Genomic DNA, 26,950 nt, shown 5'->3' on the forward strand with positions numbered 1-26,950 from the left:
AGAGGGGTTTGAACAGGAGGACGAGGAGTGTAGGGGTTACAGAGATAGGGAGGGGTTTGAACAGGAGGACGAGGAGTGTAGGGGTTGCAGAGATAGGGAGGGGTTTCAACAGGAGGACGGGGAGTGTAGGGGTTACAGAGATAGGGAGGCGGTGACAGAGGGGTTTGAACAGGAGGAAGGGGAGTGTAGGGGTTTCAGAGATAGGGAGGGGTTTGAACAGGAGGAAGGGTAGGGGTTTCAGAGATAGGGAGGGGTTTGAACAGGAGGACGTGGAGTGAATGGGTTACAGGGATAGGGAAGGGGTGACAGAGGGGTTTGAACAGGAGGACGAGGAGTGTAGGGGTTACAGAGATAGGGAGGGGTTTGAACAGCAGGACGGGGAGTGTAGGGGTTACAGAGATAGGGAAGGGGTGACAGAGGGGTTTGAACAGGAGGAAGGGGAGTGTAGGGGTTACAGAGATAGGGAAGGGGTGACAGAGGGGTTTGAACAGGAGGACGGGGAGTGTAGGGGTTTCAGAGAGAGGTAGGGGTTTGAGCAGGAGGAAGGGGAGTCTAGGGGTTTCAGAGATAGGGAGGGGTTTCAACAGGAGGACGGGGAGTGTAGGGGTTTCAGAGATAGGGAAGGGGTTTGAACAGGAGGACGTGGATTGTAGGGTTTACAGATATAGGGAGGGGTTTCAACAGGAGGACGGGGAGTATAGGGGTTACAGAGATAGGGAGGGGGTGACAGAGTGGTTTGAACAGGAGGACAGGGAGTGTAGGGGTTTCAGAGATAGGGAGGGGTTTGAACAGGAGGAAGGGGAGTGTAGGGGTTTCAGAGATAGGGAGGGGTTTGAACAGGAGGAAGGGTAGGGGTTTCAGAGATAGGGAGGGGTTTGAACAGGAGGACGTGGAGTGAATGGGTTACAGGGATAGGGAAGGGGTGACAGAGGGGTTTGAACAGGAGGACGAGGAGTGTAGGGGTTTCAGAGATAGGGAGGGGTTTGAACAGGAGGACGTGGAGTGAATGGGTTACAGGGATAGGGAAGGGGTGACAGAGGGGTTTGAACAGGAGGACGAGGAGTGTAGGGGTTACAGAGATAGGGAGGGGTTTGAACAGCAGGACGGGGAGTGTAGGGGTTACAGAGATAGGGAAGGGGTGACAGAGGGGTTTGAACAGGAGGAAGGGGAGTGTAGGGGTTACAGAGATAGGGAAGGGGTGACAGAGGGGTTTGAACAGGAGGACAGAGAGTGTAGGGGTTACAGAGATAGGGAGGGGTTTGAACAGGAGGACAGGGAGTGTAGGGGTTACAGAGATAGGGAGGGGTTTGAACAGGAGGAAGGGGAGTGTAGGGGTTTCAGAGATAGGGAGGGGTTTGAACAGGAGGAAGGGTAGGGGTTTCAGAGATAGGGAGGGGTTTGAACAGGAGGACGTGGAGTGAATGGGTTACAGGGATAGGGAAGGGGTGACAGAGGGGTTTGAACAGGAGGACGAGGAGTGTAGGGGTTTCAGAGATAGGGAAGGGTTTGAGCAGGAGGAAGGGGAGTGTAGGGGTTTCAGAGATAGGGAGGGGTTTCGACAGGAGGACGGGGAGTGTAGGGGTTACAGAGATAGGGAGGGGTTTGAACAGGAGGACAGGGAGTGTAGGGGTTTCAGAGATAGGGAAGGGGTTTGAACAGGAGGAAGGGGAGTGTAGGGGTTTCAGAGATAGGGAGGGGTTTGAACAGGAGGAAGGGTAGGGGTTTCAGAGATAGGGAGGGGTTTGAACAGGAGGACGTGGAGTGAATGGGTTACAGGGATAGGGAAGGGGTGACAGAGGGGTTTGAACAGGAGGACAGGGAGTGTAGGGGTTACAGAGATAGGGAGGGGTTTGAACAGCAGGACGGGGAGTGTAGGGGTTACAGAGATAGGGAAGGGGTGACAGAGGGGTTTGAACAGGAGGAAGGGGAGTGTAGGGGTTACAGAGATAGGGAAGGGGTGACAGAGGGGTTTGAACAGGAGGACAGAGAGTGTAGGGGTTACAGAGATAGGGAGGGGTTTGAACAGGAGGAAGGGGAGTGTAGGGGTTTCAGAGATAGGGAGGGGTTTGAACAGGAGGAAGGGTAGGGGTTACAGAGATAGGGAGTGGTTTGAACAGGAGGACAGGGAGTGTAGGGGTTACAGAGATAGGGAGGGGTTTGAACAGGAGGAAGGGGAGTGTAGGGGTTTCAGAGATAGGGAGGGGTTTGAACAGGAGGAAGGGTAGGGGTTTCAGAGATAGGGAGGGGTTTGAACAGGAGGACGTGGAGTGAATGGGTTACAGGGATAGGGAAGGGGTGACAGAGGGGTTTGAACAGGAGGACGAGGAGTGTAGGGGATACAGAGATAGGGAAGGGTTTGAGCAGGAGGAAGGGGAGTGTAGGGGTTTCAGAGATAGGGAGGGGTTTCGACAGGAGGACGGGGAGTGTAGGGGTTACAGAGATAGGGAGGGGTTTGAACAGGAGGACAGGGAGTGTAGGGGTTTCAGAGATAGGGAAGGGGTTTGAACAGGAGGACGTGGATTGTAGGGTTTACAGATATAGGGAGGGGTTTCAACAGGAGGACGGGGAGTGTAGGTGTTACAGAGATAGGGAGGGTGTGACAGAGGGGTTTGAACAGGAGGAAGGGGAGTGAATGGGTTACAGGGATAGGGAAGGGGTGACAGAGGGGTATGAACAGGAGGAAGGGGAGTGTAGGGGTTACAGAGATAGGGAAGGGGTGACAGAGGGGTTTGAACAGGAGGAAGGGGAGTGTAGGGGTTACAGAGATAGGGAAGGGGTTTGAACAGGAGGAAGGGGAGTGTAGGGGTTTCAGAGATAGGGAGGGGTTTGAACAGGAGGAAGGGTAGGGGTTTCAGAGATAGGGAGGGGTTTGAACAGGAGGACGTGGAGTGAATGGGTTACAGGGATAGGGAAGGGGTGACAGAGGGGTTTGAACAGGAGGACAGGGAGTGTAGGGGTTACAGAGATAGGGAGGGGTTTGAACAGCAGGACGGGGAGTGTAGGGGTTACAGAGATAGGGAAGGGGTGACAGAGGGGTTTGAACAGGAGGAAGGGGAGTGTAGGGGTTACAGAGATAGGGAAGGGGTGACAGAGGGGTTTGAACAGGAGGACAGAGAGTGTAGGGGTTACAGAGATAGGGAGGGGTTTGAACAGGAGGAAGGGGAGTGTAGGGGTTTCAGAGATAGGGAGGGGTTTGAACAGGAGGAAGGGTAGGGGTTACAGAGATAGGGAGTGGTTTGAACAGGAGGACAGGGAGTGTAGGGGTTACAGAGATAGGGAGGGGTTTGAACAGGAGGAAGGGGAGTGTAGGGGTTTCAGAGATAGGGAGGGGTTTGAACAGGAGGAAGGGTAGGGGTTTCAGAGATAGGGAGGGGTTTGAACAGGAGGACGTGGAGTGAATGGGTTACAGGGATAGGGAAGGGGTGACAGAGGGGTTTGAACAGGAGGACGAGGAGTGTAGGGGATACAGAGATAGGGAAGGGTTTGAGCAGGAGGAAGGGGAGTGTAGGGGTTTCAGAGATAGGGAGGGGTTTCGACAGGAGGACGGGGAGTGTAGGGGTTACAGAGATAGGGAGGGGTTTGAACAGGAGGACAGGGAGTGTAGGGGTTTCAGAGATAGGGAAGGGGTTTGAACAGGAGGACGTGGATTGTAGGGTTTACAGATATAGGGAGGGGTTTCAACAGGAGGACGGGGAGTGTAGGTGTTACAGAGATAGGGAGTGTGTGACAGAGGGGTTTGAACAGGAGGAAGGGGAGTGAATGGGTTACAGGGATAGGGAAGGGGTGACAGAGGGGTATGAACAGGAGGAAGGGGAGTGTAGGGGTTACAGAGATAGGGAAGGGGTGACAGAGGGGTCTGAACAGGAGGACGGGGAGTGTAGGGGTTTCAGAGAGAGGTAGGGGTTTGAGCAGGAGGAAGGGGAGTCTAGGGGTTTCAGAGATAGGGAGGGGTTTCAACAGGAGGACGGGGAGTGTAGGGGTTTCAGAGATAGGGAAGGGGTTTGAACAGGAGGACGTGGATTGTAGGGTTTACAGATATAGGGAGGGGTTTCAACAGGAGGACGGGGAGTATAGGGGTTACAGAGATAGGGAGGGGGTGACAGAGGGGTTTGAACAGGAGGACAGGGAGTGTAGGGGTTTCAGAGATAGGGAGGGGTTTGAACAGGAGGAAGGGGAGTGTAGGGGTTTCAGAGATAGGGAGGGGTTTGAACAGGAGGAAGGGTAGGGGTTTCAGAGATAGGGAGGGGTTTGAACAGGAGGACGTGGAGTGAATGGGTTACAGGGATAGGGAAGGGGTGACAGAGGGGTTTGAACAGGAGGACGAGGAGTGTAGGGGTTACAGAGATAGGGAGGGGTTTGAACAGCAGGACGGGGAGTGTAGGGGTTACAGAGATAGGGAAGGGGTGACAGAGGGGTTTGAACAGGAGGAAGGGGAGTGTAGGGGTTACAGAGATAGGGAAGGGGTGACAGAGGGGTTTGAACAGGAGGACAGAGAGTGTAGGGGTTACAGAGATAGGGAGGGGTTTGAACAGGAGGACAGGGAGTGTAGGGGTTACAGAGATAGGGAGGGGTTTGAACAGGAGGACAGGGAGTGTAGGGGTTACAGAGATAGGGGGGGGTTTGAACAGGAGGACGGGGAGTGAATGGGTTACAGGGATAGGGAAGGGGTGACAGAGGGGTTTGAACAGGAGGACAAGGAGTGTAGGGGTTACAGAGATAGGGGGGGTTTGAACAGGAGGACGGGGAGTGAATGGGTTACAGGGATAGGGAGTGGGTGACAGAGGGGTTTGAACAGGAGGACGAGGAGTGTAGGGGTTACAGAGATAGGGAGGGGTTTGAACAGGAGGACGAGGAGTGTAGGGGTTGCAGAGATAGGGAGGGGTTTCAACAGGAGGACGGGGAGTGTAGGGGTTACAGAGATAGGGAGGCGGTGACAGAGGGGTTTGAACAGGAGGAAGGGGAGTGTAGGGGTTTCAGAGATAGGGAGGGGTTTGAACAGGAGGAAGGGTAGGGGTTTCAGAGATAGGGAGGGGTTTGAACAGGAGGACGTGGAGTGAATGGGTTACAGGGATAGGGAAGGGGTGACAGAGGGGTTTGAACAGGAGGACGAGGAGTGTAGGGGTTACAGAGATAGGGAGGGGTTTGAACAGCAGGACGGGGAGTGTAGGGGTTACAGAGATAGGGAAGGGGTGACAGAGGGGTTTGAACAGGAGGAAGGGGAGTGTAGGGGTTACAGAGATAGGGAAGGGGTGACAGAGGGGTTTGAACAGGAGGACGGGGAGTGTAGGGGTTTCAGAGAGAGGTAGGGGTTTGAGCAGGAGGAAGGGGAGTCTAGGGGTTTCAGAGATAGGGAGGGGTTTCAACAGGAGGACGGGGAGTGTAGGGGTTTCAGAGATAGGGAAGGGGTTTGAACAGGAGGACGTGGATTGTAGGGTTTACAGATATAGGGAGGGGTTTCAACAGGAGGACGGGGAGTATAGGGGTTACAGAGATAGGGAGTGGGTGACAGAGTGGTTTGAACAGGAGGACAGGGAGTGTAGGGGTTTCAGAGATAGGGAGGGGTTTGAACAGGAGGAAGGGGAGTGTAGGGGTTTCAGAGATAGGGAGGGGTTTGAACAGGAGGAAGGGTAGGGGTTTCAGAGATAGGGAGGGGTTTGAACAGGAGGACGTGGAGTGAATGGGTTACAGGGATAGGGAAGGGGTGACAGAGGGGTTTGAACAGGAGGACGAGGAGTGTAGGGGTTACAGAGATAGGGAGGGGTTTGAACAGCAGGACGGGGAGTGTAGGGGTTACAGAGATAGGGAAGGGGTGACAGAGGGGTTTGAACAGGAGGAAGGGGAGTGTAGGGGTTACAGAGATAGGGAAGGGGTGACAGAGGGGTTTGAACAGGAGGACAGAGAGTGTAGGGGTTACAGAGATAGGGAGGGGTTTGAACAGGAGGACAGGGAGTGTAGGGGTTACAGAGATAGGGAGGGGTTTGAACAGGAGGACAGGGAGTGTAGGGGTTACAGAGATAGGGGGGGGTTTGAACAGGAGGACGGGGAGTGAATGGGTTACAGGGATAGGGAAGGGGTGACAGAGGGGTTTGAACAGGAGGACAAGGAGTGTAGGGGTTACAGAGATAGGGGGGGTTTGAACAGGAGGACGGAGAGTGAATGGGTTACAGGGATAGGGAGTGGGTGACAGAGGGGTTTGAACAGGAGGACGAGGAGTTTAGGGGTTACAGAGATAGGGAGGGGTTTGAACAGGAGGAAGGGGAGTGTAGGGGTTACAGAGATAGGGAGGGGTTTGAACAGGAGGACGAGGAGTGTAGGGGTTACAGAGATAGGGAGGGGTTTCAACAGGAGGACGGGGAGTGTAGGGGTTACAGAGATAGGGAGGCGGTGACAGAGGGGTTTGAACAGGAGGAAGGGGAGTGTAGGGGTTTCAGAGATAGGGAGGGGTTTGAACAGGAGGACGAGGAGTGTAGGGGTTACAGAGATAGGGAGGGTTTTGAGCAGGATGAAGGGGAGTGTAGGGGTTTCAGAGATAGGGAGGGGTTTGAACAGGAGGACTGGGAGTGTAGGGGTTTCAGAGATAGGGAGTGGTTTGAACAGGAGGACGGGGAGTGTAGGGGTTACAGAGATAGGGAGGGGTTTGAACAGGAGGACGTGGAGTGAATGGGTTACAGGGATAGGGAAGGGGTGACAGAGGGGTTTGAACAGGAGGAAGGGGAGTGTAGGTGTTACAGAGATAGGGAGGGGGTGACAGAGGGGTTTGAACAGGAGGACAGGGAGTGTAGGGGTTTCAGAGATAGTGAGGGGTTTGAACAGGAGGAAGGGGAGTGTAGGGGTTTCAGAGATAGGGAGGGGTTTGAACAGGAGGACGTGGAGTGAATGGGTTACAGGGATAGGGAAGGGGTGACAGAGGGATTTGAACAGGAGGACGAGGAGTGTAGGGGTTACAGAGATAGGGAGGGGTTTGAACAGGAGGACGGGGAGTGAATGGGTTACAGGGATAGGGAAGGGGTGACAGAGGGGTTTGAACAGGAGGAAGGGGAGTGTAGGGGTTACAGAGATAGGGAAGGGGTGACAGAGGGGTTTGAACAGGAGGAAGGGGAGTGTAGGGGTTACAGAGATAGGGAAGGGGTGACAGAGGGGTTTGAACAAGAGGACAGAGAGTGTAGGGGTTACAGAGATAGGGAGGGGTTTGAAGAGGAGGACAGGGAGTGTAGGGGTTACAGAGATAGGGAGGGGTTTGAACAGGAGGACAGGGAGTGTAGGGGTTACAGAGATAGGGAGGGGTTTGAACAGGAGGACAGGGAGTGTAGGGGTTACAGAGATGGGGGGGGGTTTGAACAGGAGGACGGGGAGTGAATGGGTTACAGGGATAGGGAAGGGGTGACAGAGGGGTTTGAACAGGAGGACAAGGAGTGTAGGGGTTACAGAGATAGGGAGGGGTTTGAACAGGAGGACGGGGAGTGAATGGGTTACAGGGATAGGGAAGGGGTGACAGAGGGGTTTGAACAGGAGGACAAGGAGTGTAGGGGTTACAGTGATAGGGAGGGGTTTGAACAGGAGGACAGGGAGTGTAGGGGTTACAGAGATAGAGAGGGGGTGAGGGAGGGGTGAACAGGAGGATGGGGAGTGTAGGGGTTACAGAGAAAGGGAGGGGTTTGAACAGGAGGACGGGGAGTGTAGGGGTTTCAAAGATAGGGAGGGGTTTGAACAGGAGGACGGGGAGTGTAGGGGTTACAGAGATAGGGAGGGGTTTGAACAGGAGGACGGGGGCTGTAGGGTTTACTGAGATATGGAGGGGTTTGAACAGGAGGACGGGGAGTGAATGGGTTATAGGGAAGGGGTGACAGAGGGGTTTGAACAGGAGGACGAGGTGTGTATGGGTTACAGAGATAGGGAGGGGTTTGAACAGGAGGACGGGGAGTGTAGTGGTTACAGAGATAGGGAAGGGTTTGAACAGGAGGACGGGAGTGTAGGGGTTTCAGAGATAGGGAGGGGTTTGAACAGGAGGACGGGGGCTGTAGGGTTTACTGAGATAGGGAAGGTGTGAGGGAGGGGTTTGAACAGGAGGATGGGGATAGTAGGGTTTACAGAGATATGGAGGGGTTTGAACAGGAGGACGGGGAGTGTAGGGGTTACAGAGAGGGAGGGGTGAGGGAGGGGTCTGAACAGGAGGAAGGGGAGTGTAGGGGTTACAGAGATAGGGAGGGGTTTGAACAGGAGGACAGGGAGTGTGGGGGTTTCAGAGATAGAGAGGGGTTTGAACAGGAGGACAGGGATTGTGGGGGTTTCAGAGATAGGGAGGGGTTTGAACAGGAGGACGGGGGCTGTAGGGTTTACTGAGATAGGGAAGGTGTGAGGGAGGGGTTTGAACAGGAGGATGGGGTTAGTAGGGTTTACAGAGATATGGAGGGGTTTGAACAGGAGGACGGGAAGTGTAGGGGTTACAGAGAGGGAGGGGTGAGGGAGTGGGTTGAACAGGAGGAAGGGGAGTGTAGGGTTTACAGAGATAGGGAGGGGTTTGAACAGGAGGAAGTGGAGTGTAGGGGTTACAGAAATAGGGAGGGTCGAGGAAGTAGAGGGAGATACTCACTCAAGAGGTATTCCGCACTATCATGCTCGTAGTCAGTGTCTTCTGGAAAATGATTAATCTTCTGACAGATTCCGCGCCTCACCCCTGGGGTCAGACATGGTAGTGGGGTTAGTCTCGACAGCAGCACTACGGACACAACAAATCCGATTGCCTGTCTGAAACTGGCCCTTCAGCCCATCTCGTCCATGCTGAAACATAAACTGCCCACGCCTAACTTACGGCAGCACCATAGCCTTCCCATTCATGTACCTATTCAAACTTCTCTTAAACGTGAAATCGAGTTCATCCGCACCACTGCTCGTTCCACATTCCTATCACTCTCTGGGTGAAGAAAATTCCCCCCATGATCCCCTTAAACTTCTCATCTTTCACCCTTAACCCACGACCTTATGTTGGAAACTCATTGGAAAAAGCCTGCTTGCATTTAACCTATGTATACCTCTCATAGTTTAATATACTTCTATCAAATCTCCTCTCAATCAACTGTTCCAAGCAATAAATTCTAACCTATTCAATCTTTCCTTCTAACTCAGGTTTTCCATACCGGCAAAATCCTTTTAAATTTTCTCTGTACTCTTTCAACCTTGTTTACATCTTTCCTGTAGGTTGGTGACCAAAACTGCACACGATACTCCAAATTAGGCCTCACCATCATCTTATACAACTTCAACATAACATCCCATCTCCTGTACTCAATACATTGCTTTATGAAGGCCAATGTGACAAAGCTTTCTTTATGATCCTGTCTACCTGTGACACCACTTTCAATGAATTATGGATCTGCATTCCCAGATTCCTTGGTTCTACCACGCTCCTCAATGCCCGACCATTCTCTGTGTCACCCTGGTTGGTTTTAGCGAAGTGCAAAATCTTGGACTTGTCTGCATTAAACTCCATCTGCCAATTTTCCAGCTGATGCAGGTCCCCCTTCAAGTCACTGTCCTCTGACCCCCCACCCCCAGTCTTTCTGCTGAGGATCTGGAAAAAAGGGATCTGGAGTCCTGCCAAAGGGTCTCGGCCTGAAATGCTGACCGCACTCTTTTCCATAGATGCTGCCTGGCCTGTTGAGATCCCCCAGCATTTTGTGTGTGTTGCTTGGATTTCCAACATCTTTAGATTTTCTTGTGTTTGTGAGACCCTCAACATTGATGTTATCTGCAGGTCTGCTAATCTAGTTAACCATGTTATCGTATGACCAGCCTCCCATGCAGGAACATATCAAATGCTTACCTAAAGTCCACATAGACAATATTCATTGCTTTGCCTTCAGAATAGGGGTTTTTAATTTTCCATGTACTTATTGGGACTCCCATACTGTTAAAGGTCTAGACGGGTTAGTTTGTAAAATATGTTCAGGTAAGTTTTCTAAATCAATAAATAGAGGTACCGATGAGAGAGGATGCAATATTAGATCTCCTATTAGGAAACGAGTTAGGACAGGTGACGGAAGTGTGTGTAGGGGAACACTTTGGTTCCAGTGATCATAACACCATTAGTTTCAACTTGATCATGGATAAAGATAGATCTGGTCCTCGGGTTGAAGTTCTAAACTGGAAAAAGACCAAATTCGAAGAAAGGAGAAAGGATCTAAAAAGCGTGGATTGGGACAGGTTGTTCTCTGGCAAGGATGTCGTTGGTAAATTGGTTCTCTAGGGATATTGGAACTCTGATAAAGAAGAAGAGAGATGTATGACATGAATAGAAAACGGAGCAAATAAAGTGTTTGAGGAGTATAAAAAGTGCAAAAAATACTTAAGAAAGAAATCAGGAGTGCTAATAGAAGACATGAGAGGTTGCTTTGGCAGTCAGGGTGAAGAACAATCCAAAGAGCTTCTACAGGTATGTTAAGAGCAAAAGGATAGTAAGGGATAAAATTGGTCCTCTTGAAGATCAGAGTGGTCGGCTATGTATGGAACCAAAAGAACTGGGGGGAGATCTTAAATGGTTTTTTTGTGTCTGTATTTACTAAGGAAACTGGCATGGAGTCAATGGCAATAAGGCAAAAAAGTAGTGAGGTCATGGAGTCTATACAGATTGAAGAGGAGAAGGTGCTTGCTATCTTGAAGCAAATCAGAGTAGATAAATCCCCAGGACCTTGAAGGAGATTAGTTTTTAAATTGCAGGGGCCCTGGCAGAAATATTTAAGATTTTGGTATTTACAGGTGAGGTGCCGGAGGATTGGAGGATAGCTCATGTTGTTCCGTTGTTTAAAAAAGGTTCTAAAACTAATCCAGGAAATTATAGGCCGGTAAATTTGACATCAGTAGTAGATAAATTATTGGAAGGAGTACAAGTATTGATAGGATCTACAAGTATTTAGATAGATAGGGACTTATTAGGGAGAGTCAACATGGCTTCGTGTGTGATAGGTCATGGCTAACAAATCTATTAGAGTTTTTCCAGGAGGTTACAAGGAAAGTGGATGAAGGGAAGGCAGTGGATGTTGTCTACATGGACCAGTAAGGCCTTAGACAAGGTCCCACATGGGAGGTTAGTTAGGAAGATTCAGTCACTAGGTATACATGGAGAGGTAGTAAATTGGATTAGACATTGGCTCAATGGGAGAAGCCAGAGAGTGGTAGTGGAGGACTGCTTCTCTGAGTGGAGGCCTGTGACTAGTGGTGTGCCACAGGGATCAGTGCTGGGTCCATTGTTATTTGTCATCTATATCAGTGATCTGGATGATAATGTGGTAAATTGGATCAGCAAATTTGCTGATGATACAAAGACTGGAGGTGTAGTGGACAGTGAGGAAGGTTTTCAAAGCTTGCAGAAGGATCTGGACCAGCTGGGAAAATGGGCTGAAAAATAGCAGATAGAGTTTAATGCAGACAAGTGTGAGGTATTGCATTTTGGAAGGAAAAAACAAGGTAGAAAATACAAGGTAAATGGTAGGGCACTGAGTGCAGTAGAACAGAGGGATCTAGGAATACAGATACAAAATTCCCTAAAAGTGGTGTCACAGGTAGATGGGTAGTAAAGAGAGCTTTTGGTATATTGCCCTTTATAAATCAAAGTATTGTGTATAAGAGTTGGAATGTTATGGTGAGGTTGTATAAGACATTGGTGAGACCGAATTTGGAGTATTGTGTGCAGTTTTGGTCACCTAATTACAGGAAGGATATTAATAAGGTTGAAAGAGCTCAGGGAAGATCTACAAGGATGTTGCCAGGACTTGAGAAACTGAGTTATAGAGAAAGGTTGAATAGGTTAGGACTTTATTCCCTGGAGCGTAGGAGAATGAGGGGTGATTTGGTAGAGGTGTATAAAATTATGATGGGTGTAGATAGAGTGAATGCAAGCAGGCTTTTTCCACTGAGGCTAGGGGAGAAAAAAAAAAGAAAACACGGATTAAGGGTGAAGGGGGAAAAGTTTAAAGGGAACATTACGGGGGGGCTTCTTCACCCAGAGAGTGGTGGGAGTGTGGAATGAGCTGCCAGATGAAGTGGTAAATGTGTGCTCACGTTTAACATTTAAGAAAAACTTGGACAGGTATATGGATGAGAGGGGTTTGGAGGGATATGGGCCGGGTGCAGGTCAGAAAAATGGTTCGGCACAGCCAAGAAGGGCCAAAAGGCCTATTTCTGTGCTGTAATGTTCTATGGTTCTATCCACTTTCCTGGTAACTTCCTTGAAAAACGCCATAATTTTGTTTAGACATGACCTACCACACATTAAGCCATGCTGACTATCCTTAATTAGGCCATGTCAATCCAAATACTTGTATATCCAGTCCCTTAGAATACCTTCCAATAACCTTCCCACTACGATGGCAGTCTGTCCAGCCGGTAATTTTCTGGTTTATGTTCAGAGCCTTTCTTAAGCAGTGGCTGTCCTTCAATCCTCTGATACGTCTCCTGCCGCTAAGGATGTTTTAAATATCTCTGTGTGTGTGGACCCCCAGAATTTCTGTACTTGCCTCCTGCAGGGTCGGAAGGAGCACATTGACAGGCTCTGGGGATCTGCCTCAGGGTAGCAAGCATATCTGTAATCTGTAGAGGGTCTGTGAGGTTGATGTCGTTTTGTCTCACATCTTTCCAGTTAATGGGCAGAACTCAGCATAGAATCAGGCCCTTTGGATCAGCTGGTCCCATCTGCCTTTCCTATCTGTGCCCCTATAACCTTTCCCATCCATGTATCTGTCCAAGTGCCTCTTTAATATCGTTAATGTTCCTGCCTCAACCACTTCCTCTGGTTCCATGGACGGACCACCCTCTCGGGGAAAAAGTTGCCCCTCGTGTCCCTATTAAATCATTTCCACTTTTACCTTAAACCTGTGCCCTCTGGGTCTTGATTACCCAACCCTGCGGAAAAAGACTGTGCACATTCACCCTACCTGTGCCTCTCATGGTTTTATACACCTCTGTAAGGTCGCCCCTCAGTCTCCTACGCCCCAAGGAATAAAGTCCCAACCTCTCTCCATAACTCAGTCCCTCACCCTACCTGTGCCTCTGTAAGGTCACCCCTCAGTCTCCTGACTCAGTCCCTTGAATCCCAATAACATCCTCGTAACTCTCCTTTGCACCTTCCCAGCTCAATGGCGTCTTTCCTACAGCAGGGTGATCAGAACTGAACACAATTCAAGTGCGGTCTCACCAACGTCTTGTACAACGGCAACATAACGTTCCAACTGCTGTACCCTGGAAATCGCCTTCTTCACTGCCCTGTCAACCTGTGACTCCACTTTCAGAGAAAAATGTCCCTGGGTCCTTCTGTTCTACAACACCGCTCAGGGTCACTGGATTGCCTTCCCGAAATGGAACCCCTCACACAGATGCAAATCAAAATTTATTTGCTGTTCGTTGGCCCACTTGCCCAGCTGATCAAAATCCCCTACAACGTTTCACAACCATTTTCACTGTTTGGGTCTTTCGCTGGGGCCTCTGTTTTGTGAGAGGAGCGGAGGTACTGCAGCTGAGGTAGTCTGCTGTTGAATGACTGGTCAGCAGGGCTGTGAACCTGCTCTGAAATCCACGCAGGGAGTAATTCTCACTGCTGGCAACTGTCAATCATAACACGTGAAGCTGGATCACACGGAGAACAGAGATTGCTGCCAATCGACAATGGCATGCATCAGTTAAAGGCACAGCGGAGCTGTGTGTGTGTGTGTGTGTGTGTGTGTGTACGCGCACGAGAGGGAGAGGTTATCTGCGTGTGCGTGTTACTGGGAAACAGTGCTAGAGAGGGTTAAACCTCTCTGAAAGGGAACTGTGTGTGTGTGTGTTAGTTAGAGAGAGAGTCTGTGTGTGTGTTAATGGGGAAGTGTTTGAGAGGGTAAGACCTCTCTGAAGTTAACTGTGTGTGCGTATGTGTTTGTGTCTCTAATTGTGCATGTCTGGGTGAGTGTGTATGTGTGTGTTTGCGTGTGCGTGCCTATGTGTGTGTGGTCTGTGTGTGTGTGGCTTTGTGTGTGTGTTAGTCTCTCTGTGAGTGTATGTGCGTGATTGTGTGTGTGTGTGTGTGGGCACGCGTGTTTGAGTTTGTGTGCGTCTGAGTGTGTGAGAGAGTGTAATTCTGTGTGTATGACAGATTGTGAGTGTGTATCCGCATGTATGTGTGTGTCAGTGTGTACGTGTCTGTGTGTGTGTAAGTGTGTACACGCCTGTGTGAATGTGTGTCCACATGTGTGTATGTACATGTGAGTCAGCGTGTGAGTGAGTGTGTGTATCTATCTGTGTGTGCATGTCTCTCTCTGTGAGTTTGTATGTGTGCAACTGAGTTTGCTTATGTATCTGTGTGTATGTGTGTGCACGAGAGTAAATGTGTGAGTGTGTATGTGTGCGTATGCATGTGTTTCAGTGTGCGAGTGTGTTGTGAGAGTGTGTATACGTACGTGTGTGAAAGAGTATGTGTGTGAGTGTGCATGTCTGTGTGTCTTTGAGAGTATGCATGTGCGTGTGTATGCCTATCTATGTGCGCATATCTGTGTGTGTTCGTGCATGTGAGATTTTGAATGTGTATTTGTGAGTGTGACAGAGGGTGTATGTGTGTGTACGTGTGTGTGCATGTGTTTCAGTGTGTGAGTGAAAGAGTGTGTGTATGTGAGAGTGTGTGTGGCTGTGCGTGTACGTGGGTGTACTATTGAGTGTGTCTGTGAGTGAGTGTGTGTGAATGTGTGAGTATGTGTGTGAGTCTGTATGTATGCATGTCAGTATGTGTATGTGACTGTGTGCATCTGTGTGTGAATGTGAGAGTGTGTGTGAGTGTGAGACTGCGTTTGTATGTGTATGAGTGTGTGCAAGTGAGTGTTTGTGTGTGTGTCTGGGTGTGTGACTGTGTGAGTGTTTGAGTCAGTGTGTGAATGTGTTATAGAGAGTGTGTGTATGACTGTGTGTATGTGCGACTGAGTTTAAATGTGTGACTGTAAGTGCATGTTAGTGTGTGAGTCTGTGTGTTTATGTGTATGAGTGAATGCATGTGGGTGTGCAAATAGTGCCTGCTTGAGAGGTATGAGTTGTGTGCATGTGTTTATGTGAGAGAGTGAGTGTGTCAGTGTTTGAGTGAATGAGTGTGTGTGAGTGCATGTGTAGGAAAGAAAGTGAATGTGTCTGTGTGTGTGTGAGACCGTCAGCATGTGAGTTTGTGTGTTCATTACAGTGTGTGTATATCTAAAAGGTTGAAGGTGACAGTTGAGTGTAAAGGTGTCTCCTGCATACCCAGTCAGTCGATCAGTAGCTTTCTCATAAACACTAACAGACTCTTAAACGCATCCATCATTTCTGCCTCCACCACCACCTCATTCCAGACACCCACCCTCTCTGTGCAACAAAACTGGTCACTCAATATCTCCTTTGAACCAAACCCCTCTCAGCTTAAATACATGCCCTCTGATATTAAACGTTTCCATTCTTGTGAAACAGACAGCCGCAGCCTTCTCTATCTGTGTCTCTAGTAAACTCTATTAGGTAACACGCACAAAATGCTGGGAGACCGTTTCGCTGAACAGACTGGTGAGACCTGACACAGTCTGGGAGACCAATTCACTGAACACCTACGCTCTGTCCGCCAGAGAAAGCAGGATCTCACAGTGGCCACACATTTTAATTCCACGCCCCGTTCCCATTCTGATATGTCTATCCATGGCCTCCTCTGCTGTCAAGATGAAGCCACACTCAGGTTGGAGGAACAACACTTTATATACCGGCTGGGTAGCCTCCAACCTGATGGCATGAACATTGATTTCTCTAACTTCAGTTAATACCCCTCCTCCCCTTCTTACCCCACCCCGGATTTATTTATTTTCCCCCCTCCTTTTCTTTCTCACTCTGCCCATCACTCTGCCTGTTCTCCATCTCCCTCTGGTGCTCCCCTCCCCCTTTCTTTCTCCCGAGGCCTCCCGTCCCATGATCCTCTCCCTTCTCCAGCTCTGTATCCTTTTTGAAATCACCTTTCCAGCTCTTAGCTTCATCCCACCCCGTCCTGTCTTCTCCTATCATTTCCAATTTCTCCCTCCCCCTCCCACTTTCGAATCTATCTTTTCTTTCAGTTAGTCCTGACAAAGGGTCTCGGCCCGAAACATCGACTGTACTTCTTCCTAAGATGCTGCCCGGCCTGCTGCATTCCACCAGCATTTTGTGTGTGTTAAAGGAAATTATCGGCTAATTAGTCTGACCTCAGTGGTTGGGAAGATGTTGGAGTCGATTGTTAAGGATGTGGTTTTGGGGTACTTGGAGACACATGATTAAAATGGGGCTGAAGTCAGTATCATTTCCTCTAGGGAAAATCTTGCCTGACAAATTGGCTGGAATTCTTTGAGGAAATAACAGGTAGGACAGACAAAGAAGAGTCAATGGAAGTTGTTTATTTGGATTTTCAGGAGGCCTTTGACAAGGTGCCACTCATCAGGTTGCTTAACAAGATAAGACCATGACAGTGAGATAAAGGAGCAGAATTAGGCCATTTGGCCCATCGAGTCTGCTCCACCATTTAATCATGGCTGATCCTTTTTTCCCCTCTTCAGTCCCACTCCCCAGCCTTCTTCCTGTAACCTTTGATGCCATATCCAATCAAGAACTTAACAATCTCTGGCTTAAATACACCCAACAACTTCACAGCTGACCCTGGTAATAAATTCCACAAATTCACCACCCACTGGCTAAACAAATTTCTCCGTATCTCAGTTTTGAAAGATGCCCCTCTATCCTGAGGCTGTGCCCTCTTGTCCTCAATTCCCCCTTTCCACATCTACTCTTCCAGGTCTTTCAGCATTTGAAAGGTTTCAATGAGATCCTCCCTCATCCTTCTAAATTCCAGTGAGTACAGGCCCTGAGCCATCAAACATCCTTCTTATGATATCCCTTTCATTCCTGGAATCATCTTTGTGAACTTTCTCTGAATCCCCTCCAATGCCAGCACTTCTTTTCTTAGATAAGAAGCCCAAAACTGTTCACAATACTCAAGGTGAGGCCTCACCAGTGCCTTATAAAGCCTCAGCTTCACATCCCTCCTCTTGTATTCCAGACCTCTTGTAATGAATACTCACATTGCAGTTGCCTTCCTCACCACCAGCTCTATCTGCAAGTTAACCATTATGGTGTTCTGCACAAATCCCTTTGTAGCTCAGAGTTTTGAATTTTCTTCCCGTTTAGAAAATAGCTTGCACATTTATTTCTACTACCATGCGTTTTCCAACATTGTGTTTCATTTCCTAATTTCTTACCCATTCTCTTAATCTGTCTAAGTCCTTCTGCACCCTACCTGTTTCCTCAACACTACCTGCCCCTCCACCTATCTTCCTATCATCTGCAAACTTGGCAACAAAGCCAACTCATCATCTAAATCATTTACAAACAGCATAAAAAGAAGTGGTCCCAACACCGACTCCTGTGGAACACCAGTAGACATGGCAGCCAACCAGAAAAGAATCCTTTTATTCCCACTCGCTGCCTCCTACCAATCAGCCAATGCTCGAACCATGCCAGTAACTCTCCTGTAATGCCATGGGCTCGTAACTTTGTAAGCAGCCTCATGTGTGGCAATTTGTCAAAGGCCTTCTGAAAGTCCAAATATGCGACATCCACTGCATCCCCTTTATCTATCCTACTTGTAATCTCCTCAAAAGAATTCCTACCTCTCTTAGAACCCTAGGGTGCAGTTCATCTGGTCCAGGTGACTGATGTACACTTAGGTCTTTCACCCTTCTCCCTTGTAATAGTAACTGCACTCACTTCTCTTCCCTCACACCCTTCAACATCTGGCACAGTGCCAGTGTCTTCCACAGTGAAAACAGACACAAAATACTCATTTAGTTCATCTGCCTTGTCCCCTGTTAGTATTTCTCCAGTCTCATTTTCTCCTTTATTTTTTACATACTTGAAAAAAACTTTTACTATCCACTTTGATATTGTTTGCTAGCTTGCTTTCATATTTCATCTTTTCCTTCCAAATGATTCTTTTAGTTGCCCTCTGTAGGTTTGTAAAAGCTTCCCAATCTTCTGTCTTCCCGCTAATTTATGCTTTGTTGTTTGCCCTCTCTTTTGCTTTGACTTCCATTAGAGTGCAAGGTATTACAGAAAGATACCAGATGGACAGACGCTTAGCTGACTGACAGCGGGCAAAGAGTGGGAATAAAGACGGCCTTTTACAGTTGGCTGCCAGTGACTAGTAGTGTTCCGTTCGGTTGGTAACACAGAAACATGGAAAACCTACAGCACAATACAGGCCCTTCGGCCCACAAAGTTGTGCCAAACATGTCCTTACCTGTGAAATTACCTAGGGTTACCGATAGCCCTCTATTCTTCTGAGCTCCATATACCTATCCAGGAGTCTCTTAAAAGATCCTATCGTATCCGCCTCCACCACTGTCAGTGGTAGCCCATTCCACACACTCACCACTCTCTGCGTAAAAAACTTACCCCTGACATCTCCTCTGTACCTGCTTTCAAGCACCTTGAACCTGTGTCCTCTTGTGGCAACCATTTCAGCCCTGGGGAAAAGCCTCTGACTATCCACACAGTCAATGCCTCTCATCATCTTGTACACCTCTATCAGGTCACCTCTCATCCTCTGTCGCTCCAAGGAGAAAAGGCCGAGTTCACTCAACCTACTCTCATAAGGCATGCTCCCCAATCCAGGCAACATCCTTGTAACACGAGTGAATCTGCAGATGCTGGAAATAAATAAAAACACAAAATGCTAGCAGAACTCAGCAGGCCAGACAGCATCTATGGGAGGAGGTAATAACGATGTTTCAGACCGAAACCCTTCATCAGGAGTGAAGTAACATGGGATGGTCGCAGGGGGAGGGATAAAGTAGAGAGCTGGGAAGCTGGAGGGAAATGGGCTAAGGGGAAGGTGGGGAAGCTGAGGAAGCTAGGGCTGGGGGGAGATTATAGTGAGGGGGGAAAAAGAGAGAGAAAGAGAACCAGACTAAGAGACCCGCCACAGACTGGGAGACCGTTTCGCCCAACACTGGCGCTCAGTCCTCCAGCAGTGGCGGGATCTCCCTGTGGCCACACACTTCAATTCCACAGACCACTCCCACTCCAACGTCTGTCCATGGCCTCCTCTACCGTCAAGATGAGGCCACACGCAGGTTGATGGAGCAATACCTTATCTCCCGCCTAGGTAGCCTCCTTCCTGCCGGCATGAACATCCAACTCACAGACCTCCGTTGATACCCCTGCCCCCCCCTTACCCCCATCCCTATCTATTATTTTAGTCTGGTTCTCTTTCCCTCTCTTCCCCCCCTCACTATAATCTCCCCCCAGCCCTACCTTTCTTTCTCTTTTATTTCCCATAATTCTCCACCTTCCCCCAGCCCATTTCCCTCCAGCCTATCACTTCCCAGCTCTCTACTTCATCCCTGCCCCCACTTCTTATCCCCCCTCGACCATCCCATGTTACTTCACTCCTGATGAAGGGTTTCGGCCTGAAATGTCGTCACTACCTCCTCCCATAGATGCTGTCTGGCCTGCTGAGTTCTGCCAGCATTTTGTGTTTTTATTAACATCCTTGAAAATCTCCTCTGCACCCTTTCTATGGCTTCCGCATCCTTCCTACAGTGAGGCTAACAGAACTGAGCACAGTACTCCAAGTGGGGTCTGACCAGGGTCCTACATAACTGCAACATTACCTCCCGGCTCCTAAACTCAATCCCACGATTGACAAAGGCCAATACACCATATGCCTTCTTAACCACAGAGCCAACATGCACAGCAGCTTTGAGGGTCCTGTGGACTCGGACCCCAAATCCTTCTGATCCTCCACACTGCCAAGAGTCTTACTATTAATAATATATTCTAATAATATAGACAAAGTATAATAATATATATAATAACATATAGACTTACCAAAATGAACCAACTCACACTTATCTGGGTTGAACTCCATATGCCACTTCTCAGCCCAGTTTCGCATCCTATCGATGACCCGCTGTAACCTCTGACAGCCCTCCACACTTTCCACAACACCCCCAACCTTTGTGTCATCAGCAAATTTACTGACCCATCCCTCCACTTCCTCATCCAGGTCATTTATAAAAATCACAAAGAGCAGGGGTCCCAGAACAGATCCCTGAGGCACTCCGCTGGTCACCGACCTTCATTCAGAATATGACCCGCCTACAACCACTCTTTGCCTTCTGTGGGCAAGCCAGTTCTGGATCCACAAAGCAATGTCCCCTTGGATCCCATGCCTCCTTACTTTCTCAATAAGCCTTGCATGGGGTACCTTGTCAAATGCCTTGCTGAAATCCATATACACTACATCCACTGACCATCATCAATGTGTTTAGTCACATCCTCAAAAAATTCAGTCAGGCTCATAAGGCACGACCTGCCCTTGACAAAGCCATGCTGACTATTCCTAATCATATTATGCCTCTTCAAATGTCCATAAATCCTGCCTCACAGAACCTTTTCCATTAAGTGGTTGAAACCACAAGTAGGACTAACTGGTCTATAATTTCCTGGGCTATCTCTACTCTCTTTTTTGAATAAGGGAACAACATCTGCAACTGTCCAATCCTCTGGAACCTCTTCAGTCTCCATTGATGATGCAAAGATCATCGCCAGAGGCTCAGCAATCTTCTCTCTTACCTCCCACAGTAGCCTGGGGTACATCTCATCCAGTCCTGGTGACTTATCTAACTTGATGCTTTCCAAAAGCTCCTGCTCATCCTCTTTGTTAATATCTATATGCTCAAGCTTTTCAGTCTGTTGTAAGTCATCCCTACAGTCATCAAGATTCTTTTCCATAGTGAAGTCTTCATTAAGTACCCCTGCTATTTCCTGTGGTTCCATACACACTTTTCCACTGTCACACTTGATAGGTCCTATTGTTTCATGTCTTATCCTCTTGTTCTTCACATACTTGTAGAATGCCTTGGGGTTTTCCTTAATCCTGTCCACCAAGGCCTTCTCATGGCCCCTTCTTGCTCTCCTAATTTCATTCTTGAGCCCCTTCCGGCCAGCCTTATAATCTTCCAGCTCTCTATCATCACCTGGCTTATTGAACCTTACGCAAGCTCTCCTTTTCTTCCTGACTAGATTTATAACAGCCTTTGTACAGCACGGTGGCTGTATCCTACCATCCTTCCCCTGTCTCATTGGAACTTCCCTATGCAGAACCCCCTGAACATTTGCCACATTTCTTCTGAAGAACATCTGTTTCCAATTTATGCTTCCAGGTTTCTGCCTGATAGCCTCATTTTCCCCTTACTCCAATTAAATGCTTTCCTAACTTGTCTGTTCCTCTCTCTCTCCAATGCTATTGGTAAAGGAGATAGAATTGTGATCACTACCTCCAAAATGCTCTCTCACTGAGAAACCTGACACCTGACCAGGTTGATTTCCCAATACCAGATCAAGTACAGCCTCTCCTCTTGTAGGCTTGTCTACATATTGTGTCAAGAAACCTTCCTAAACACACCTAACAAACTCCACCCCATCTAAACACCTCACTCTCGGGACATGCCAATCGATATTTGGGAAATTAAAATCTCCCACCACAACAACCTTTTACCTTTCTATAATCTGTCTCCCTATCTGCTCCTCGATGTCCATGTTACTGTTGGGTGGTCGATAAATACACCCAGTAGAGTTGTTGACCCCTTCCTGTTCCTAACTTCCACCCACAGAGACTCTGTAGACAATCCCTCCATGTCTTCCTCCTTTTCTGCAGCCATAACACTATCTCTGATCAACAGTACCACACCCCCACCTCTTATGCCTTCCTCCCTGTCCTTTCTGAAACATCTAAAGCTTGGCACTCGAAGTAACCATTCCTGCCCCTGAGCCATCCAAGTCTCTGTAATGGCCACCACATCATAGCTCCAAGTACTGATCCACGCTATTCCCCTTCTCGCACTATCTCCAAGCTTTCTCTATTTGTGAGCCAACAGCCTCTTCCTCCCTCTTCAGTTCGGTTCCCACCACCCAACAATTCTAGTTTAAACTCTCCCCAGTAGCCTTAGCAAACCTCCCTACCAGGATATTGGTCCCCCTCGGATTTAAGTGCAACCCATTCTTATTGTACAGGTCACTCCTGCCCCAGAAGAGGTCCCAATGATCCAGAAATCTGAATCCCTCAGCCACGCATTTATCCTCCACCTCACTCTATTCCTGTGGCTTCAATGACTACAGACCGGTGGCATTGACCTCTCACATCATGAAGACCCTGGAGAGACTTGTTCTAGAGCAGCTCCGGCCTATGGTTAGGCCACACTTAGACCCCCTCCAGTTTGCCTACCAGCCCTGACTAGGAGTTGAGGATGCCATTGTCTACCTGCTGAACCGTGTCTACGCCCACCTGGACAAGCCGGTGAGCACTGTGAGGGTCATGTTTTTTTACTTCTCCAGTGTGTTCAACACCATCCGCCCTGCTCTGCTGGGTGAGAAGCTGACAGTGATGCAGGTGGATGCTTCCCTGGTGTCATGGATTATTGATTACCTGACTGGCAGACCACAGTACGTGCGCTTGTAACACTGTGTCAGACAGAGTGGTCAGCAGCACTGGGGCTCCACAGGGGACTGTCCTGTCTCCCTTCTCTTCATAGAAACATAGAGAATAGGTGCAGGAGTAGGCCATTTGGCCCTTCGAGACCTACACTGCCATTCAGTATGATCATGGCTGATCATCCAAATTCAGAACCCTGTACCTGCTTTCTCTCCATACCCCCAATCCCTTTAGCCACAAGGGCCATCTCTAACTTTACCATCTACACCTTGGACTTAAACTACTGCACAGAGTCTTGTCATCTTCAGAAGTTTTCTGATGACTCTGACTTAGTTGGATGCATCAGCAAGGGAGATGAGGCGGAGTACAGGGCTACGGTGACAAACTTTGTCACATGGTGTGAGCAGAATCATCTGCAGCTTAATGTGAAAAAGACTAAGGAGCTGGTGGTGGACCTGAGGAGGGCTAAGGCACCGGTGACCAGTTTCCATCCAAGGGGTCAGTGTGGACATGGTAGAGGATTACAAATACCTAGGGATATGAATTGACAATAAACTGGACTGGTTAAAGAACACTGAGGCTGTCTACAAGAAGGGTCAGAGCCGTCTCTATTTCCTGAGGAGACTGAGGTCCTTTAACATCTGCCGGATGATGCTGAGGATGTTCTATGTTCTATGGCCAGTGCTATCATGTTTGCTGTTGTGTGCTGGGGCAGCAGGCTGAGTGTAGCAGACACCAACAGAATCAACAAACTCATTCGTAAGGCTAGTGATGTTGTGGGGGTGGAACTGGACTCTCTGACGGTGGTGTCTGAAAAGAGGATGCTGTCCAAGTTGCATGCCATCTTGGACAATGTCTCCCATCCACTCCATAATATACTGGTTAGGCACAGGAGTACATTCAGCCAGAGACTCATTCCACCGAGATGCAACACTGAGCATAATATATTGCTGTATTTCGACACTATTCTTGGTTGGGACGACTGTAACGAAACCCAGCTTCCCTCGGGATCAATAAAGTATGTCTGTCTGTCTGATACTCACTGTTGTGTGGCACAGGCAGTAATCCCGAGATGACTACCTATGAGGTCCTGCTTCTCAACTTCCTTCCTAACTCCCTGTAGTCTGCTTTCAGGATCTCTCTCCTTTACTTCTTTCTGTGCTTCTTTCCTGCATCCACAGAATCGCATGTCTGAACCCCCCCCCCCCCCCCGCCAACCATAGTCCTCTATTACTGCTGCAATCCTCTTTCTTTCCGTACCTTTCCGAGCCACAGGGCCAGACTCTGCCAGATGCACAGCCGCTGTTGCTTCCCCTGGGTGCTTTCTAGCCTCTGACTCCTGCCCTTCCCTCCCTGACTGTTACCCACTTATCTGTCTTCCGAGGACCCGGCGTGACGATACGGCTGTAGCTCCTCTCGGTCATCTCCTCACTCCCCCTGAGCAGACAAAGGTCATTGAGCTGCATCTCCAGTTCCCTAAGAGCTGCAAATCGACACACCTGCTGCAAATATGGCCGTCCAGGAGGCAGCGAGTCTCCCGGACTTCCCACATCTGACACCAAGCACTGAACACTGGGCTCACACACATACTTTCTGTCTCTATTCCACACAGGCAACCTACCTCGCCTCGATCCATTATTGGCAAAGCCTCGTTGAGCCAAAGCCCTCTCCCACTTCTCTGTCGCCTGCTCAATGAGGTGTCTTCTTTTAAATGCTTCTCGCTGTTCTCACTGACTGACGCATTGGGTCATATTTCAATGATTTGAATAATGAATAATAATGTTTGCACAGTACTCCCTGTGTGACCCAGGGGCGTATCGAGATGGGAGCCATGCACAGACTCCCGTTGCGGGTCTGGCCCAGGGATACGGAGATGGGAACTGTGCACGGCGCCCCCAGTGTGGATCTGACCCAGGGGGTTATGGAGATGGGAACCATGCACAGACTCCCATTGTCGGTCTGACCCAGGGATACACAGACAAGAACTGTGCACGGCGCCCCCAGTGTGGATCTGACCCAGGGGGTTATGGAGATGGGAACAGTGCACGGTGCTCCCGGTGTGGGACTGACCCAGGGGGTTATGGAGACGGGAACTGTGCACGGTGCTCCCGGTGTGGTCTGACCCAGGGGGTTATGGAGATGGGAACTGTGCACGGTGATCCCGGTGTGGTCTGACCCTGGGGGTTATGGAGATGGGAACTGTGCACAGTGCTGCCGGTGTGGTCTGACCCAGGGGGGTATGGAGATGGGAACTGTGCACGGTGCTGCCGGTGTAGTCTGACCCAGGGGGTTATGGAGATGGGAACCGTGCACAGTGCTCCCGGTGTGGTCTGACCCTGGGGGATATGGAGACGGGAACTGTGCACGGTGATCCCGGTGTGGGTCTGACCCAGGGGGATATGGAGACGGGAACTGTGCACGGTGATCCCGGTGTGGGTCTGATCCAGGGGTATATGGAGATGGGAACTGTGCACGGTGCTCCCGGTGTGGGTCTGACCCAGGGCGATACGGAGACAGGAACTGTGCACGTTGCTCCCGGTGTGGGTCTGACCCAGGGGGTTATGGAGATGGGAACTGTGCACGGTGCTCCCTGTGTGGTCTGACCCAGGGGGTTATGGAGATGGGAACAGTGCACAGTGCTCCCGGTGTGGGTCTGACCCAGGGGGATATGGAGACGGGAACTGTGCACGGTGCTCCCGGTGTGGGTCTGACCCAGGGGGATATGGAGACGGGAACTGTGCACGGTGATCCCGGTGTGGGTCTGATCCAGGGGTATATGGAGATGGGAACTGTGCACGGTGCTCCCGGTGTGGGTCTGACCCAGGGCGATACGGAGACAGGAACTGTGCACGTTGCTCCCGGTGTGGGTCTGACCCAGGGGGTTATGGAGATGGGAACTGTGCACGGTGCTCCCTGTGTGGTCTGACCCAGGGGGTTATGGAGATGGGAACAGTGCACAGTGCTCCTAGTGTGGGTCTGACCCAGGGATATGGAGATGGGAACTGTGCACGGTGCTCCCGGTGTGGTCTGACCCAGGGGTTTATGGAGATGGGAACTGTGCACGGTGCTCCAGGTGTGGGTCTAACCCAGGGGAATATTGAGACGGGAACTGTGCACGGTGCTCCCGGTGTGGACTGACCCAGGGGAATATGGAGATGGGAACTGTGCACGATGTTCCCGGTGTGGGTCTGACCCAGGGATATGCAGATAGGAACTGTGCACGGTGCTCCCGGTGTGGGTCTAACCCAGCGGGTTATGGAGATGGGAACTGTGCACGGTGCTCCTGGTGTGGTCTGACCCAGGGGGTTATGGAGATGGGAACTGTGCACGGTGATCCCGGTGTGGTCTGACCCTGGGGGTTATGGAGATGGGAACTGTGCACGGTGATCCCGGTGTGGTCTGACCCTGGGGGTTATGGAGATGGGAACTGTGCACGGTGCTCCCGGTGTGGTCTGACCCAGGGATATGCAGATAGGAACTGTGCACGGTGCTCCCGGTGTGGGTCTAACCCAGCGGGTTATGGAGATGGGAACTGTGCACGGTGCTCCTGGTGTGGTCTGACCCAGGGGGTTATGGAGATGGGAACTGTGCACGATGCTCCCGGTGTGGGTCTAACCCAGGGGAATATGGAGACAGGAACTGTGCATGGTGCCCCCAGTGTGGATCTGACCCAGGGGGTTATGGATATGGGAACTGTGCACGGTGCTCCCGGTGTGGTCTGACCCAGGGGTTTATGGAGATGGGAACTGTGCACGGTGCTCCCGGTGTGGTCTGACCCAGGGGAATATGGAGACGGGAACTGTGCACGGTGCTCCCGGTGTGGGTCTAATCCAGGGGAATATGGAGACGGGAACTGTGCACGGTGCTCCCGGTGTGGTCTGACCCAGGGGTTTATGGAGATGGGAACCATGCACAGACTCCCATTGTCGGTCTGACCCAGGGATACACAGACAAGAACTGTGCACGGTGCCCCCAGTGTGGATCTGACCCAGGGGGTTATGGAGATGGGAAGAGTGCACGGTGCTCCCGGTGTGGGTCTGACCCAGGGGGTTATGGAGACGGGAACTGTGCACAGTGCTCCCGGTGTGGTCTGACCCAGGGGGTTATGGAGATGGGAACTGTGCACGGTGATCCCGGTGTGGTCTGACCCTGGGGGTTATGGAGATGGGAACTGTGCACGGTGCTGCCGGTGTGGGTCTGACCCAGGGGGTTATGGAGATGGGAACTGTGCACGGTGCTGCCGGTGTGGTCTGACCCAGGGGGTTATGGAGATGGGAACCGTGCACAGTGCTCCAGGTGTGGTCTGACCCTGGGGGTTATGGAGATGGGAACTGTGCACGGTGCTCCCTGTGTGGTCTGACCCAGGGGGTTATGGAGATGGGAACTGTGCACGGTGTTCCCGGTGTGGTCTGACCCAGGGGGTTATGGAGATTGGAACTGTGCATGGTGTTCCCGGTGTGGTCT

General features: G+C 50.1%; 1 protein-coding gene across 1 annotated transcript in view; it reads right to left on the bottom strand.

Annotated features, from left to right (window-relative positions):
* Window positions 1–8,590: 8,590 nt before the first annotated feature.
* The window catches only part of LOC132386118 (voltage-dependent calcium channel gamma-8 subunit-like), a gene marked incomplete at its 3' end in the record, with an annotated part of 53,513 nt that continues 35,153 nt past the window's right edge, over window positions 8,591–26,950 (bottom strand). Inside the window, exon 3 of the mRNA XM_059958413.1 lies at window positions 8,591–8,674. Coding sequence (XP_059814396.1) covers window positions 8,591–8,674 — 84 coding nt within the window. The remainder of the gene's footprint in view (window positions 8,675–26,950) is intronic.

The sequence above is a fragment of the Hypanus sabinus genome, unplaced genomic scaffold, assembly GCF_030144855.1.
Source record: "Hypanus sabinus isolate sHypSab1 unplaced genomic scaffold, sHypSab1.hap1 scaffold_1002, whole genome shotgun sequence".
Classification (NCBI taxonomy): domain Eukaryota; kingdom Metazoa; phylum Chordata; class Chondrichthyes; order Myliobatiformes; family Dasyatidae; genus Hypanus; species Hypanus sabinus.